A 16,821-nucleotide genomic window follows, 5' to 3' on the forward strand; every position below is an offset into this window, starting at 1 on the left:
AAAGTACTTACTGAAGAAGGACACAGAGCCAGTTTCAGATGGATACTCAGCACTGTTACAGTTCAAAGCGGTACTTGTGGTGTGGGTTGTCATGTGGTCAATAGGAAACTGAAAACAAGCAAAATGCCGATAAAAGTGCTGGGACTCAGAATCCCTGGGGACTCTAATATATAAAAAAAGACAAGATATAACAAGCAATATGTGATTCAGGGACCCAGAAGTTGCTATCATGCATCCTGAAGGATGCATAGGAGGCAAAGTTGCAAATGGTGGGATTAGCCCTGCCGCTACGGAAGGCTGTTGTCAAATAGACTTGTCAGATAGATGAATACAGTGAGGGAAGAAGGAGCACGTTCTCACAACACCAGTGAAGATGGAGCTGGAGTGAGGCAGCCTTCTTTTTGGAAGGGCCTCAGACAAGGACAGCAGAATAATGGTGAGACAGTTGATATAACATGACCACAAAACATGGACTTTCTGTTGCTTACCAGCCGTGCTGTTGTTCTCTCAAAAGAGACCTTGAGACACAATAGACTTGACATTGTTGGACCAGCTAATCCAGCGACTAAATGGATATTTCCACTTTTTGTAGGTATTTATTCAAAGTTCTCTGCTGCAGGGATGTCAAGCAGGGATCCTGTTATATGATGAACTGTATCACTAACTAGTTTTTGGGACAAGCAGGCAAGAACAGCTGTGGGCCAGCACGTATGGAGACTCACGTCATACTGTACCATCTATGCCAGGAGTGGGTGACGGTGACCTCCATCGAGATCCCTGCTCCCGAGTATTTGCTGAAGGGTGCAACATTTTACTGCCACTCAGTAATTAGCGAGGATTTCTGCTGTCATAACACAGTGGCCAGGAATAAAGCAGAGGCTAACCCACAACTCTCAGTCAAAACACCCTGGGATGTTGAACTGTTCGAAAGCTGGCTCCTAGTTTGGTGATGGATCTAATAACATCTTATGGAGTTGGCTGACTACAGGTGGGCAAACACAGACGCCTTGCGCGACTACTCTCAAGCAGTAAGAGTCAGTTCTTGTTTCTCCAGAGGCGTGTACCAGAGTAGCTCAGTCACCTCATGGGACTGAACAGGCATCTGTGTTAGTCAAGGGTTTATATAGCTGTCATGGTGGAATGGAGTTAGGAGGGACTGGTCAGCTACAGAGACAAGGCGGGATCGGGTAGGCTGCGAATCATCCTGCTGGGTAGGTCAGGTCCTTATACTGCTGACAGAGCGTTTGCAATCTAAACACGTAAAGGGTGGAAAAGGGAAGCATATGTTGTCTCCCAGGAGGATGTGAGACACGGCGAAATACCAGACTGGCTGTGAGATTCAGAGATTGAGAGAAATGGCTTTGCTGGTGTCAGTCAAGCCAGAAGCTGCAACTCTTAGAGAAGCTCAAGGAGCCACCATGCACAGTAAGAAGGAGTCAATCTGGTGTGGACAGTTATCCAAGTGTGACAGTGGTATAACTTTCACTTGACAGAAATTCCCCTGCTGAAGATGCTGTTGTTTTGGATGCAATTATCTTTTACAAGGTTGTTCCAATCCACCTAATCATCTTTATCTTAATGTGCTTTTCCTTTTTTACATTGTCACGTAAAATCCATTTCCTTTCAATTTACTTCAGATCTATCTGCATCCAGATTACTGCAACTTGGACGCACGGTAATTAAATGCGGTTTGTCTGAGTAGAAAAGCAATGAATGCTATTACAGCTTGTTTATGCTAGCAGGCAATGCAGGTTTCTTTGTGCCATCCTGCCAGCGTGGCTTAACCCTGCCCTAGAGAGACTGTATTTTAGGCCGCGTGCAAGCTTCACCGTGTATTTTGTCCTTGGGCCATCTTCTGAGATTGCTGGTGAATGCCCCTTGGGCTTCAGATTCTGAGACTTCAAAATATTCATCTCACTAGGATCTGCCTCAGTGGCTCATAGTGTGCTCGCTCTCACCTGAATCTCTATTTCTGAGGAAAATATTTAAGAGACTACTGACACCATCTGCATGGCTAAAAATGTTACCAGGGGGTTTTACCCTTTGGCTAAAAAAGCAGCTGGGTGCTAGAATGTCCGTGCGACCGATGGGACTTGACACTGGCCTTGGCCCCTCGTAACACTATGCGCTCTGCAATCTTGTAAATCTGTCCTCTGAATCCTGTTTCATGTAGTTCTTTCACCTTTAGGGTGCTACTGAGAAGTAAGTCGATTGGTAGCAAGAGTCATGGGTGTCTTGAAATTATACAGAGGAGGTATTATGTGTGTCTGTAGGTCAAGCACACCCTGTAAACCCACCACTGAGAGCTGCTTTAAGAGTGATTCAAGAAACGGTCAAGTGAGGCAAATTCACGTTTACAAAGTAAGGTTCAAATCTTGGATACTGTTACTGGGTGAATGGAGCAGGGAAGTCCTGCACTGGTTTATTTTGTACATTGTCTGAAGATACTTCATGGGTCAAGAAATCTGGTAGTTCCTTCTCAATAAGTCCTTTGGCATTGATGGGCTTTGTGTGGGCCACCCCAGACTGGGAGAGCTGGGGCGTTGCTCTGCAGTTTTTTAAAGATAGTTTCTTTGAAAGTCATGCTTTGTCTGATATAGGCTGATCTAGAGAGTGTAGACTTTGATGCAGTCATATGACTATGTACAGGAAAGTGATTTTTGCCTTTAAAGATCATTTCTGAATCTCTGGATCTTTTTTATGCTCTGTTCCCCCACCAAGAAATCAGGGATGAGCATCCCCAAACCACTTTTGGAGACTCCACACCTAGCTGAGCAGCAAGACCTGGCTCATGCTTCAGGTGGCTTCTGGCCACAAAATTTAGGCTGGTCTACTTATACTGGGATTGTCTGAATAACTACACATGGTGTGGCCCCACAACTGCTTGTGTGTTTGAGACACCTTTAAATACATAAGAAGCCCCAATGGGATGAACTTAGAAGATGATCAACCATTCCCGCCCTAGTTCATGTACTCTCCTGTTCTCACTATTCCTATTTATGTCATCACCTTAACCTCCCCTTCCTTTTCCTCTTCCTGTTTCTTTCTCCTTTCTGCAGTTTGAATATAAAGTATGTCAAATTTTGTTAGGTTTTGATGACCAGGATGGCTGAATCTAAGCTCTTAAGTCTCTCATCAGTCCATTTTTCCTTTAAACGCTTCCAGTTGTCATCTAGGGCTTATTGCTAGATTAATTTTATTTAAGGTCTCCTGAGCTTAGGTGTGCTTGGGGCAATTCAAGCAAGGTAAGAACTTGTGACCTTGACTAATAGGACCTACCTGTTCAGCAGGTAGTCCTGTCCAAGTACGGACTGAAAAAAAAATGTCAGGACAAGAAGGTTGGGACCAAATTCACAGCAAGACCCCATCCTGCATTTGACCATTCTACTGTACCATGATCATCATCATTTCAGGATCCTTCTTAGGATTGTTACTCTTGTGACAGTCTTAAGTAACTCCATTGAGATCAGTGGAACTGCTTTAGATTTACCTTTATGTGTCTGACATCAGACTCCAGCCCTTTGGCTTTCAGGAAAACCGCATTTGTTTTGCTTATTGCCCCAGAGAACAAGCTCTCCGCCCTCTTGATCCAAAAGGTCATATTTACCTTGTCACATTGGCCCACTGGAGACTTACCATACAGAGAGCTTTTGTGTGCAGGTCCAAAGCGACCGAGGCTTGAAAGAAGTGGCCATCAGTCAAAGAGCCATTTCCTTCAGATCATGAAGATGTACGTAAAAGCAGTTGCACTGTGCCAGACCAAATATCTGTCTATCCCAGCATCCCAGTTCAAACAGGGGCCAAACCCAGATGTCCGGGGAATATCACCATAGTGGAGGTATATATGAAGTATCACATATACAGCAGGAAGTATCCTGCTAGAAGTCTGGTGGCCTTCAACCATTTATGGCTTGAGGAGAGCCTGAGTTGGAAGCAGCTTCTACACATTTAAAAATCCTCGGCAGATTTCTCTTTCATGAGCTTCTGTCCTTGAACTTCTTTAACATTTTTGCTTTCACAACATCCTGAGGAAGGAGTTCCACAGCTTTACTGCACATGGTGTGATGAGAGACCTCCTTTTATTTGTTCTGAACATGGCACCCTCCAGTTTCATTTGATGCCTCCTGCTATCAAATTGTATTGGAAGAGACAAGGAACAACCGATCCCTTTCCACCATCCCCTTCTTAACTGGGATACGACAGCTTTCTGTTAAATCACCACTGACTCAGTCCTTTTCACTTAGTGATTTGTTGTGTGGAAGCTACTCCAGGGTTACCCTTGCTGCCATTCTCAGATGCTTTTGCGCTCCTACTGAATTCTTACTGAAAGACTGGAGGACCAGAGTGGCACGTGCTATTCAGGATACAGGCTTAGTTCAGTTTAATGCAGTGGCATAATAATGCTCTCTGTCTTGTTCTCTACCTGTTCTGTTCTCTCTGCAGTGATAATAATATCTGACATTTCATTTTCTTTTTCCATGTCACCAGGAACCAAGCCGATGTTATCACGAAACAATATATCATAACTACAAGATCTTGCTTCTAGGGTTGGCTCAGGACCTATCAGTTATATGTGAAGCTAGAAATGTTCTTCCCTGTGTGAATCACCTTATCACTTTATTTAGATGGAATTTCTTGTGCTATTTTATCAGTCTTGCACAGTCCTGCTGCAATTTTTCATGGTCAGTCCTTCTTGTTATTATCCGGAATAACAAGAGTCCAACACAGGTCTGTGGCTCTACCCTATGGGGGTCTTTTCTGGGAAAGCCTTGAAGCCTGTCTTAAATCTTGAGATTGTTTAAATGGGCAGAAGACCCTTGATGTTGGGAGTGTTGAGTCTGAGATGTGGGGAAGAGTTGTCTTTGAACGTTGTGTCTGCACATAGAGAAATGCTGCTCTCTCCTGCTCTGCTCTGCTTTTCTTTTCTTTTCTTTCTCTGTGTTTATCTTGTCTGTGAGCCTGTGCTGAGCTCTAGCCCTGAGGTTTGCAAATCGTTCTGCCACTTCCACGCACAGAAGATATTGGAGGGAGAAGAATGACAGAAGACTTCTCTGGACGATAGATGTTATATGACAAACCCCTTCCTTGTTTTTTGGTCCTTGAAAAAATGTTCTTGTGCCAGTCCATCACTCTGGCCACAATTAAAGTTGTGGTGATCTCTACTCAGTAGTCTTGAATGTCTAATTAATGACTCCTTTCAGTTCCCTCCCTGCCTGGATGGAAATCGCTTCTAACCCCCTGAATCAGCCACCTCTGGCTCGCCGGAGCATCTTCTCCTCATCGTCCCATACCAGGAGCTCTACCCAGCTGCTCATACCCTTCCCCTTCCTCACGCTTTCTGCGGCCGTCTTTTCTCATGTTTGTTGCCTGCCTTTTCATGTGCTTTTTCCCTCATTGCTCCATCTGCGTATGCCCCAGGTTCACTTGTGGAGCCCACCACCCTCGTGCAAAATCCCTCGCGTTATGCCCAGTCTGATTGATGTTGTCCTTCCACCTGGCTCCTTCTGCCTTTCTCTCTTTCACCCTGCACTGCTTTTGCTTTGATTTAAGCACTTTTAACGACACCTTTTTTCATCCCTTCTCCCAGGTCTCCTCTGAATTCTCCCCAGAGCAGCTTTCTCTTCTCTGATCGCCTTCACGTTTCAGTACAACTGTCACCTGTCGCTTTCCAAGCGACCCTGTGCCCTGCCACACCGGGAGCTATCCTTGCACACACAAGTGTGTGTCTGTGAGCGTGCAGGAGAGCCTGGGAGGTTAAAGCACTGAAAACAAGTGGGGTTTTTTGTATGAAATCACTAAGAAAGCCTGACTCAGCCATGGGGGTGCGAGAAGAGTGTAACTTCCGTAACATCACCTGCTCTCTCAGGCCGATTGGGCAGAAGTCTGCACAGATGAGAGAGGAGGCGAGCGACCAGCCCTGCCGCTCTGCCCCTGAGCTGGAGCTCCAAGCAGCTCCCCGCGGGAGCAAGGAGCGGCTGCGCTGCAGGGCACGGGCTCGCAGCGATGGAGGAGCAGGACCTCCCCACGGTCGTGCAACTCTCAGGGACCTCAAAGGGCAACGCGGCTGTGGGGGGGAGGCCAGGAAGAGCGGACGGAGGCAGGGGAGGCAACGAGCTACACACAGAGCTGGGCTGCCAGGAGCTGGCGGAGAGCAGAGGAGCCAGCTCTGGAGGGACAGGGGGGAGGCATCAAAGCGTGGTGGTGGGAAGAGGAGCCTGCTCTGGAAGGAGAGGGAGGAGACATCAAAGCACCCAGCAGGGAGCTGAGAAAAAAAAAAAAGCAGCGTTAGCTGGTCCAACTTTGTGCTCGCGCTCCTGTGGCTGAAAGTGGACGGGGTCTGAGCTGTCTTTCATTTGAAGCCTGAGTTATTCCAGCCCAGTGACTGATTTATTTCTGTCTCTGCTCCTGACATTTCTCTTTCAGGTGGCTGCTGCCTGGTTTTGGGTGGGGCCGTGGGCTGGGGTGACTCATGTTTTCAAGCTCTTATCGGCATCAGTATGATGTTCTGCTTTTCTTTTCTGTCATACGGCATCCCACTCCCCTCCCCTTCTTCCCCTCCCTCCGCCGGCTCCCAGAGGAGGCGACAGACGGTCCTGTAATTTGGTTCCATTCGCTCGACTGGAGCAACACCTGCCCCCCTCTCTGGGGACGGGAGGGTCTCATCCCAAACCGTGCAAGGAGCCAAAGACGAATCTGAAGCCCACATGCAAATAGAGCCCAGGATAAAACAACACGGCCATTCTGGGCAGGAAAGGCAAAATCCGTCACCAGGGGAAGAGGCAGGAAAAACAAAATCGCCTCTGAAGAAATAAATAAGAAGTGCCAGGAGATTGCCTTTTCCTTTTGGGTTGGTTGCTTATTGTGGTTATTGATCTGTCCCACTCTGGAGAATAAACTGAGAGTACTGAAAAATAATGGCTGATATCAGAACACATTTATTCACCCTAAAAGGACTGGGTTAATTGGGTTACAGGATGGCTAGATGGCTAGATACGTGAATAGATAGACAGAACGTCGCTGGTATTTCTTCATGGCTATATAATGGAAACGATCCATTTCTTTGTTGAATTTCATATACAGCATCCTCTTCAGCTCCCCACCCCCCCATCTCTCTCTCATACACAGACACACTCTTCGCTAGAAACACAGCAAAGAGATCAAATCACATCCAAGACCCTCAGAATTTCTCCCCTTGAAGTATCAGTTGTAATATCCTACCTGGTTCACCCACTTTTTAACACAAGCAATAAGGCCGGTGAGTAGTGTGTTCCTGAATGCACTTTGCTGGTGAGTTAGAATCATGGTCTGTGTCTAGAAATCCTTCCTTTTGTATATGCATATCTAATAGCAGCATAAATGCAAGTCTATATTTTGGAATATTTTGTGCTCTAGGAAAGTGTATGATCCTCAGAGAAACAGCCCTCCCTTAGCTGTACGGTCCTGTGGAAATCAGTGCATTTATTTGTAGAAGTTACTTTTGGCTTGCTCTCTGTTCTCATTCACAGTTTCGGGGTCAGGATCCATTTCCAGGGTTCAAGTGAATGCATTAGATGCCCTGTTTCCTAACGATACCAATGTGAACGTGTATTGTGCCATATGCCCATGTCTGTCCATATAGGTCTGCAAATGTGTCTTAATAGGTGTTACTGCCTTACGTTAAGGGTGTGCTGGATATCGGTAGTACTGGGATATTCTAGATCTACCCATTGGAAGTACTTCCTCTCTGTGAATGCTGGAGGTTTCCATGCTATGTTTTATATATTCAGTTAAGTCAGATTTAAAGCACCTCTTTCAGCCTCAGCTAAAGGTGCAGAGGCAGTGCTCTGCCTTCTCTGTCTTTGAGTATGCTTTCTTTCATGGTTCATAAGATGAGCTTCTCTTTAAATGTGAAAGAAAGGTATCTGAATGTAGCTCTAATCTTAGCTTTAATCCCTAAAACCCCAGTAAATATTAATTCTGTGTTTCTTCCCTCCCAATTGTTGGATTGGTCGTGCATGATGTAACCTTCCACTGAAGCAGTTCCACCCTATTCCTCCTATAATATTGTGCAAGGTCATTCGTTCTTGTATTGCTGAGGGAACATAGATGTCAGCAAAGTAACTTTGATTACATAATTAGACTTTATTGCTGTCTAACGCAGACTTGCAATGAGATGGAGTTAAGGTTGTTTACCCGTTCTTCAGAAATCCAGACTTTTGAGCACTTAGCCATGCAGCCTTTTTATTGCATTGGCCTTGTAACTTGTACAATCTACACACATCTTTCTCAAGAATAAAAAAGGAGTGGGATGGGGCAGCAAAACCTACATTTTGTCTTCAACAGTCATCAGCTGCTAGACGAGAATGAGTTTCCTTCTTGATGCCAGCAGGGAAAATAGAAGTGATTGGGCTGATGTTATGGCAGTGAGAGGACATAAGCAAAGTGGTGAGCGGAGGGAAGAGAACCAGGGCCTGTAGGGAGAAGCAATTTCTTCTATCAGATAAACCTTTGGGAGAAAAGCACACATCTTCAGGTCAAGTGCCCTGATCCTTCTGCAGGTTAAACTTGAGACTCGATCCTGTGGATACCATCAAAAGCAGAGCCCTCCTTGCCCTCTCTCTGAGCGCAAGCAGCCTCTCTGTTTTCCCAGGGGATGGTGGGAACAGGATGACCCAGAGAATATTCTTTTACTTCCAAACCTGAGCTGTTCCCAGGCAGCTCCACGCTACCTTCTCCCATGCTCACAACACAGAGGGCTCCCTGGCTCGTCACTTGGGCACGGGGTCCCGTAGCTGGGGCCTTGAGACCTGCGACACCTCTGGGATAGTAACGGCTCCTGGGTCCACCCTGCAGGGACAGAACTTAAGGTCTCTCAACCTGCGACCTGATGTGTTTGCAACACCCCCAGAGGTGGGGAGTGTGGCCAGGGGGAACACAGTGTTCACACCTCCTTATCCCATACCCTGTGTGCTTCAATCAACCGCCAGTGACTGCCGACACCGTACTTTACAGTGAGGTATTGCAGAGCACTCTCTTCCCTCAAACGTGCATTCCCACCTTCAAGAAAGAAATAACACGTTAATCTTTTTATCAACTAAGTCCTCCTGAATGTTGGTAGGGCGAAGGCTTGCTGGATGGCAGGATTAATAACGTCACTCAGGCAATTAGCATCAAACTCCACCCAGTGTCCAGATGTTGACAGAACCTAAGAAACAAGCCTGCCCCAAAGAAAACCAGCTCCAAAGTTGGTGGAGTTATTTCAGCCCTGAAAGATGCAGGATTTGAAAACTGTGCATCGAACTACCCGATCTGTGTCTGCTCCCTTGGGACGTGGGAAACGTGCATGCGTAGAAAGTGGAATTAACAGCCTCTCTGACAGGTTTTCTGCATGGAGCTTTTCAGCTGGTCAAGCCCACACTTAATTAAACCACTGCGCAAGTGTCAGCCATAAAAATGGGGGGGGGGGGGGGGAAGAAGGGCTTTATCTCTAAAGCAAGTAACAATGGACTTGCTTTCTACTGAAGGCAGCGGCTAGAGTCAATGGCAATATTCAAATTATAGGTAGAATTAACCCCTTGCGGTAAACAAGAAAAGGTTTGATAAATGAGATAGCACAGGTGTCTCACGTTACTCGGGTAGTAACCCGTCTGTTATTGAGTCTGTATCTGTGCCATGTTTCAAATGACAGGCTTTGGCAGCGAAGCCTTGTATAAAGGAGCATAGTTGAGTTTTTCAAAAACAGGGAAAGGGCCCAAGATTTTTTACGTGGTTTCAGTAGAATTGGACCTGGCCAGAGAGGGATCAAAACTCAATTTAAACAAGAGAAAGAAAATCCCGTGCACTCAGACAGGAGGAAACATGTACGTTTTGGTTGCAAAGTTGTAGGTATCGAAGAGCGGTGTGGCAAAACAGGTGCTTGCAAGCATCAGGATTGATTTTACAGCCTGAACTTTGAAAATGTGCCGGGAGAAAGTGAAAGTAACGGTCCTGTGTCCCCTCTGCACTTGGGCAGCGTGGCCCGGCCCGCTGTGAGCGGCTGGAGCAGGGGAGCTGTGTTGGAGGGACCGCAGCCTGAGTCTCCTTAGGAAGAGGCAGGTAACCTGTTGAAGCTTTCCCACCGCACGACTCGAGAAGCCTTTGCAATCCTTACTCGGAAGGGCATCGCATCTCCGTCTTATAGAAAGACCAACAGGGAAGAATAATTAGGAAAAAACAGCTTTTATTTGATACTTTTATTTGTATGCAAAACAGCTCACCATTCATGAGAGATATGAAAAACGCATCAGATAGAAACCAGATTTATCTATTTTCACTACAAAATATTGCATTATATAAAGCAACAGAGACACACAAAAAAACCCTGAAAAAGACTAAAATCTTTGGATAGCAGATGTGTTTTTTCTCTTTTTCTCTTTCGTCCCTAAAATGCGCTTCTTGTCTTAAGAGATTCACAGCAAAGAACATGAAACATTTTTCAGGTTATAGAATTTTTTTGGTTGTCACAAAGGAAAGCAGTCCTGGATTTACTTTTCTTTCTCTTTTTTTTTTTTTTTTTTTTTAGGAAAAATGTCCTTTCCTAAAAATATACCACACACATACACGCCCACGCTCACTCCCACACACATGCATGTGTACACGCACGCACATATACACCCACAAAGAAACTACTTCCCTTATAAACGATTTGCAAAGTACTTTTCAGACATAACTATAGATCAGAATAACAACAAGTTTTAAAAAAACCTCTCCTAGTTAAGTGCTAGTGGTTGTCGATCCCACACGAGAAAAGAAAGAAAAAAGGTCAAGAACAAATGCCTTGGCATATATAAAATATAAACAGGGAGGAAGGGGAGGTTTGTCGTACACAAGTGCAATATAATTGGAGGGAAAAAATAAATTAAAAAATAAGGAAAAGGAACACGGTATTGATCCCAACAAACACTCATCAAGTTAAACATAATATTCCACAGGAGAAAGTGTAAACACCCGACTATAGAAAACAATTGGCACAAAGTATCCAAAGTAAAATTGCCACCACTCTGAAAAATAAATAAATCTTGAAAAAAATAAATTGTCAACTCCTTCTACCATAAATAAAAAATAGTTATTTTTAACTGCACCCATGGGTCACACGTTTAAGGTCACAAGTAGATGTTTTTGGATATATATAAAGGGGCACTTGACAGCCTGAAGAAACAATCCGGTTTTACACTTCTCTTCGAACAAACGGGCTCTCCGCCGCCGGCCACACCGCGACCCTGCGGGAGAAGCCCCGGGGAGAGAGGGGAGGCTGCGGGGACACCCGACCCCCGGGAAGGCGCTGCCCGCCGCTGCCCTCGCCGCCGGACCCGGGGCGGCGGGTTTTGGGGGGGGGGGGGGGGGAGGGGGGGGGCGGTTCCCCGGCGTCGGCGGGGTTGGGGGGAGATGGCGGGGGAGGGTGGGCGGGAGGAGGGGATGCCCGGAGCCCCGTGGGTCCGTCGGGGCGGTCGGGAGCTACACGTCCAGGACGTGGTTGAGATAGGAGATGTAGCAGATGGCGAGGCGCAGGATCTCGATCTTGGAGAGCTTCTTGTCGGGGGGCAGGGTGGGCAGCAGCTTGCGCAGCTCGGCGAAGGCCAGGTTGAAGGCCTCTACCCGGATCCGCTCACGGGTGGCGTGGGCCGAGCGGTATTTGGCCGTGGCGCGTCGCCGCCGCCGCTTCTCCTCCCGGCTCAGCGGCGGTGGGTGCAGCCCGGGACGGCACCCGACCCGGCCCTCCCCGCCGCCGCCGCCGCCGCCGCCGCCGCCGCCGCCACGGCCCTCGCCGCCGCCGCCACCGCCGCCGCCGCCGGCTTCGGTGGGCTCCGGGTCGGAGACGCAGCATCCGAGAGCCTGGGCGTCCGGGCCGCCCAGGGACTCCGGGTCGGAGGGAGCCGAGGAGGGGTGGTCGGAGTCGGCAGCTTGGTCCGGGCTAAGCATCATCTTGGCGGGGGGCGGAGGAGCCTTCCCGGGACAGAGAAGGAGAGAGAGGGGGGTCAGCGCCACGGCCCCGCCGGCACCGGGGCGGGTACAGGGGGGCAGGGAGAAGGGCAGGGACGGGGAGATGTGGGTCTCCGCGCCCTGGCCCCACCGCCGGTGGGCACCGAGGGGGGCGGGCGGGCGGGCGGCTGCTCCTTCGGGGGCAGCGCTCGCTGCTGGGAGCGACACCGGGGATGAGCGGTGCCCCGTCATTTACCGTCCCGTTTCTAGCCTTTGACGGCAGCTTCAGCGGGATATACTTCCTCCCATTATTCCCCGTGCTTGCTTGGTTGTAGGAACAGGCCCGGAAAACAATAAAAGAATATATATATTTTTTTTTTTCAAACAAGCTAATATCCAGTGGCCCGATATTAGGTCGATTCCGCGCCCCCCCCCCCGCCCCCGACCCCCCCGCAGTTTTAATATCGTATTTCCTCCCCTACCAATCTCTGCTTAACCATTTATCTTTCGGTAACGCTCTGTGGGATCCCAGCTACAGGCATGATGCTTTTAAATATACAGCTCAAGGCTCCCCAAACATAACAAGGCCGGTGGGGAAATTTATATCCCCAATCAAAACTATGGGATCTGATGTATCTGCTGGGCTCTCCTCCGGTTTTTCTTTTCTCTGCGATCCTGCTTTTTTTCTTTTTCTTTTTTCTTTTTTTTTTTTTCCCCCTTTCCTGCTGCTAATTGTGCGGATAGCGATTTGCCAGCGATCAAATGGGGATGTTTGGAGTCTCCGGTTTTTAAGCGTGGGATTCAAGAAGAAGCAAAACCCCAAAGCAGCGGCCGAACTTTTCCATTCCTTTAAATTTTCCCTCCTCTCCCCTCCCGGCGCGAAAGGGGGTGGTGGAGGGTGTGGGGGTGGGGATGGGGGTGGGGGGGAGAAAAGCAAAATAAATAAATAAATGCGGACGTGCCTTTCAAAAGAAAATTGAATCGTATCTTCTTGCGGCCTCACAGAGCACCATCTGTCATGTAGACAGCAATACAGATCCGAGCGCGCCCGTGGACATGCCGGCATGTAATAAAACAATACATCAGGCAACTAGTGAATAACCTTGGACACAAATGTGCGTGTGCTTGTGTGTGTGTGTGTGCGGCTGGGGTGCCGAGCAAGGTGGGGAGCGAGCCTGAGGGAGGAGGTGATGCACCCTCCTCCCTTCCCTCCCCAGAATTCAGATTGCCGAGTATTTCCACGTAAAGTTTCCGGGCAAAGTCCCCCCTCGGGTCTCGGGCCCGGTTGGGAAAAATAAATGAAAAAGCGATAATAATAATAATAATAATAATAGTAGTAGTAGTAGTAGTGGTAGTAATAATAGTAGTAGTAGTAGTAATAATAATAATAATACGACATCAAACGATGGTCAGGAAGAATACTTCCCAGGCAGGGCTAGAGCCAAGCCTCCCCCCACGGGGCGAGACGCCGGGCACGCGTGGGGAAAGGCCCAGGGAGGGGGAGAGGAGAGGAGAGGAGAGGAGAGGAGAGGAGAGGAGAGGAGAGGAGAGGAGAGGAGAGGAGAGGAGAGGAGAGGAGAGGAGAGGAGAGGAGAGGAGAGGAGAGGAGAGGAGAGGAGAGGAGAGGAGAGGAGAGGAGAGGAGAGGAGAGGAGAGGAGAGGAGAGGAGAGGAGAGGAGAGGAGAGGAGAGGAGAGGAGAGGAGAGGAGAGGAGAGGAGAGGAGAGGAGAGGAGGGCGCTTGCTTCCCCGGGAAAGGGCCGCCGCTTGCCAGGGCCATCGGAAACGCTTCCTCTTCTCTTTTTATTAAGGAGCGTTAATCAGGCCCGCAAGGCAGCGGTAGGGAATAAAGCCGGCCAGCGCGCAGGGCAGGTATCAGCGATCTCTTAGAAAAAAAAAAAAAAAAAAAAAAAAAACAAACCAAACAAAACAAAACAATAAATAGGAAACGTTTAAAATCATCTTTCAGTTGAAATCCAAGCGAGGGGGTTTATGCGAAAGCACACGAACAGAGGGAGGATTTGCAGGGCGCTTGTAAGAAAACAGGCGATTACAGCGGGGTTTCCTGGAGAAAGTTGCTTAAAGGTTTCTCTGCGGTGTGTGTTGAATTTTCCTGTTTGGTTTAGGTTTATCCATACGGTATGTTTTGGCGAGCTGAGCCGGAAAAAAGCTTTTTTTTTTTTCCCCCTATTTTATTTTTTCTTTTCAGTAAACCCGTGCCCGTGCTACCTGGAAAAGGGATATATTGTTAAGGCTGCTTACCTCGGCGGAGTCGGTCGGACAGCCTCTCTCTCCAGGTCCCCTCGCCCCCTCGGCGATTCCTTTACAGTTCAAATGACCCTCCGGGAGCGGAGCATGGAAAAATTAAAAAAAAAAAAAAAAAAAAAAAAAAGGGCAAAAAAGCAAATCAAATAAATTACGAGAGGAAAAGTGTCCTGTTCGGATGGGGAAAGGCAGATCTCATCCCTCGCCGCGGCCTCCAGTGCTCCAGAGCTGGGAGATGTTATCGCCGTGTTTGTTTGCGGAGTATAAATAACAACTTAAGTTACTTACGACGCATCAGGGGAGAGAAAGCGTTTTCCCCCATCAAAGTCTGCCTCCGCCCGTTAATTCGGGGCAGCGGGCTGCAATGCACCGGCAGCTGCCGCCAGTCGGGTTGGGTTTTTTTTTTTTTCGGGGGGTAGGGGGGAGGGAAATTGCGCTGGAAAGTGCCGTCTCCCCCGCTCTTCTTCCTCCTCTTCCCCGATCGCGATAAATAACAAAAGGGATGCGGGCGATAGCACCAGCCGGGATTATCCCCTCTCCCCCGCCCCCTCGGCCTCTCCTTCCCCGCGGCGGCCCGCCGAGCCGCCGCCCGCCGAGCCGCCGCCGCCGCCCGCCGCTCCCGGGCCCGGGGCGCGGAGCCCGGCGCCCGCTGCGCGCTGCGCGGAGCCCGGGGCGCGGAGGAGCCGGCGCGGCGCGGCCGGCTTTGTTCCGCCGAGGGTCGGGGGTGACAAAGCGTCGCTCCCTCCTTTCTTCTCTATTATTTCTCTCTCTGTATTTTTTGGTTTTTTTTTTTTTTTAGGGGTTGTGTGTAACGTGCGGTTTTGTTAATTCACCGGTCCCGCGGAGAGGGGCAGGGAGACGCCGTCGGAAAAATAAATGTTTGGCTTAGTTTTTCTTCTGGTCTTTCAAGAGCTGGCGAGGCGGGGGGGAAAAAAAAGGATAAACGAAACCCCCATCCGTCCCTGAGCTTCCTAACTCCTCCCGCATCTCTCGAGTGAGAATAAAAGAAAGAAATGCGAAATGCTGAAAAGAAAAAACAAAACAAAACAAAACAAAACAAAATAAGCAAAAATTTCGGCGCGGGTTTGGAGCGGCTGTGAGAGATAACGTCGGTGCAGGAAAAGGTACGCTCACACGCACAAAAAAGAAAGTGCAGTTCCTCCTCCCACCCCTCCCGGAGTGGCAAAGAAGCCAAGGAGGGGTGCGGAAGGTGTCAGGGGCGAGACAGACAGACAGACGGAGCGGAGATGCGTGAGGATCCGCTTCTGGTACCAAAGGGTTTAGCCGAGAGATGGTCGGAAGAGATAAAGGCTCGGAGAAAAGGGGACGGCATTTTTTCCCCTCTTAAATTGATATTTAATGGGAAAGCCTATTGGACAGAAACCTGGACACGAGTCACTTAATTGGACTTGACATCTGTCACAGTGTGGGAGTTTTCACAGCCCAAATATTTTCAGCAGATCAGATTCTCGCTGAATCTGTGCCACAAATTATAACAGTCGAGAGCAGCCCATGATATAAACCCTAGCCTCTGGATATACAGTCTCTAGCCATGCTCACTCCCACCGCTGTCGACCCCCCCCCCCCCAAAAAAAAATATTGGTTACCCACCGATCTAGAAAAACACCGCTGGCATTTCGCATGCAAGCTAATAAATAAGCTTTAAACGTCAATTTGCATCACGTACGCCGAGCATGTGGAGAATTATCAGACTGTTTTTCTAGTGCATTTATTTTGGCGGTCCCCAATGCCCTGTCTCCCACCCACCCACCCCCAATCCCAGTGCACGGCAGGCTCAGCCCTGCCGGAGCCCGGGGGGCAGAGCCCCCCTCGGTCCCACTGCCCCCCCCTCGCCCCCCCCCCGCCATCCCCCAGCTCTGGCACACAGACAATGAGGCGAGGGAGCCGGCCACGGGTCTGTGGCTTTTCTGCTCGCGAGAGGCTGGATGGAGCCAGGCCCCTTCACACTGGAGCCAGGGGACGCCTGTGACCAAGGTGACTCTTCTTGCTGCCACCTTGCCCCAGCCCCCTTCCCAGCTGGCAACCCCTTCTTCGCTCTGATCCCTTTTTCCCCACCTCCCTCCCTGCAGATCCCATCAAATGGGGGCTGTAGCCACTTTTCTGGGTGTAATCCTCTCCCTCCCTGGGGACTTTTCTGTGCCAGCAGCCTGTACTGGCAGACTCCCTCAGGAGCCCCCCAAGAGGGGCAGTGGGAGGGGTGAGGGAAGTAGTGGTCTCCTGCACAGAGCAGAGCTGGTTCTGCTGCTTGCCAGCAACTCTGTGGGTGCTTGGTCTTGCCAGAGATGCTTCTCTCCCTGGGTCCCATCAGTAGGATGGGTGGGGGTGAGGTGGCAGGGAAACACAGGGGTCCCCGTGGTTCATGCAGTAATAGATGCAACAGGCTGGGGGATCTCTGAATGATGGAAGGTTCTGCTCTTGGTATGATTTACAGGACCTTAACAGGAATGAGTAACACGCCTGAGTAATTTTGTGTTTTGTCTTTTTTATTTTTGGAAAGTGATAGATACTCTGTCAAAGAATACAATCTCCCTGCATGTCACCTGTCCCACTAGCAAAAGAAATGCCTGCAAGAGGATCCTCATGGACATTTCTTCTAGGGA

At 49.0% G+C, this 16,821-nt stretch overlaps 1 protein-coding gene across 5 annotated transcripts; it reads right to left on the reverse strand.

Moving 5' to 3' along the window:
- Nucleotides 1-11,396: 11,396 nt before the first annotated feature.
- Nucleotides 11,397-14,804, reverse strand: NHLH2 (nescient helix-loop-helix 2). Of its 5 annotated transcripts, none has more exons than XM_063351722.1 (3): nt 14,489-14,804; nt 14,198-14,275; nt 11,397-11,961 (listed from the first exon to the last, which is right to left on the reverse strand). In XM_063351722.1, exon 3 carries the CDS (start codon nt 11,938-11,940, stop codon nt 11,473-11,475), a length of 468 nt encoding a protein of 155 aa, XP_063207792.1. In that variant the 5' UTR covers nt 11,941-11,961; nt 14,198-14,275; nt 14,489-14,804; the 3' UTR covers nt 11,397-11,472. The 5 variants fall into 5 exon arrangements, with proteins under 5 accessions (XP_063207792.1, XP_063207760.1, XP_063207783.1 ...); XM_063351690.1 differs by having other exon boundaries at nt 11,397-12,950; XM_063351713.1 differs by adding an exon at nt 12,194-12,257 and having other exon boundaries at nt 14,198-14,804.
- Between the last annotated feature and the right edge of the window lie 2,017 nt (nt 14,805-16,821).

Source organism: Chroicocephalus ridibundus, chromosome 1, assembly GCF_963924245.1.
Source record: "Chroicocephalus ridibundus chromosome 1, bChrRid1.1, whole genome shotgun sequence".
Lineage (NCBI taxonomy): Eukaryota > Metazoa > Chordata > Aves > Charadriiformes > Laridae > Chroicocephalus > Chroicocephalus ridibundus.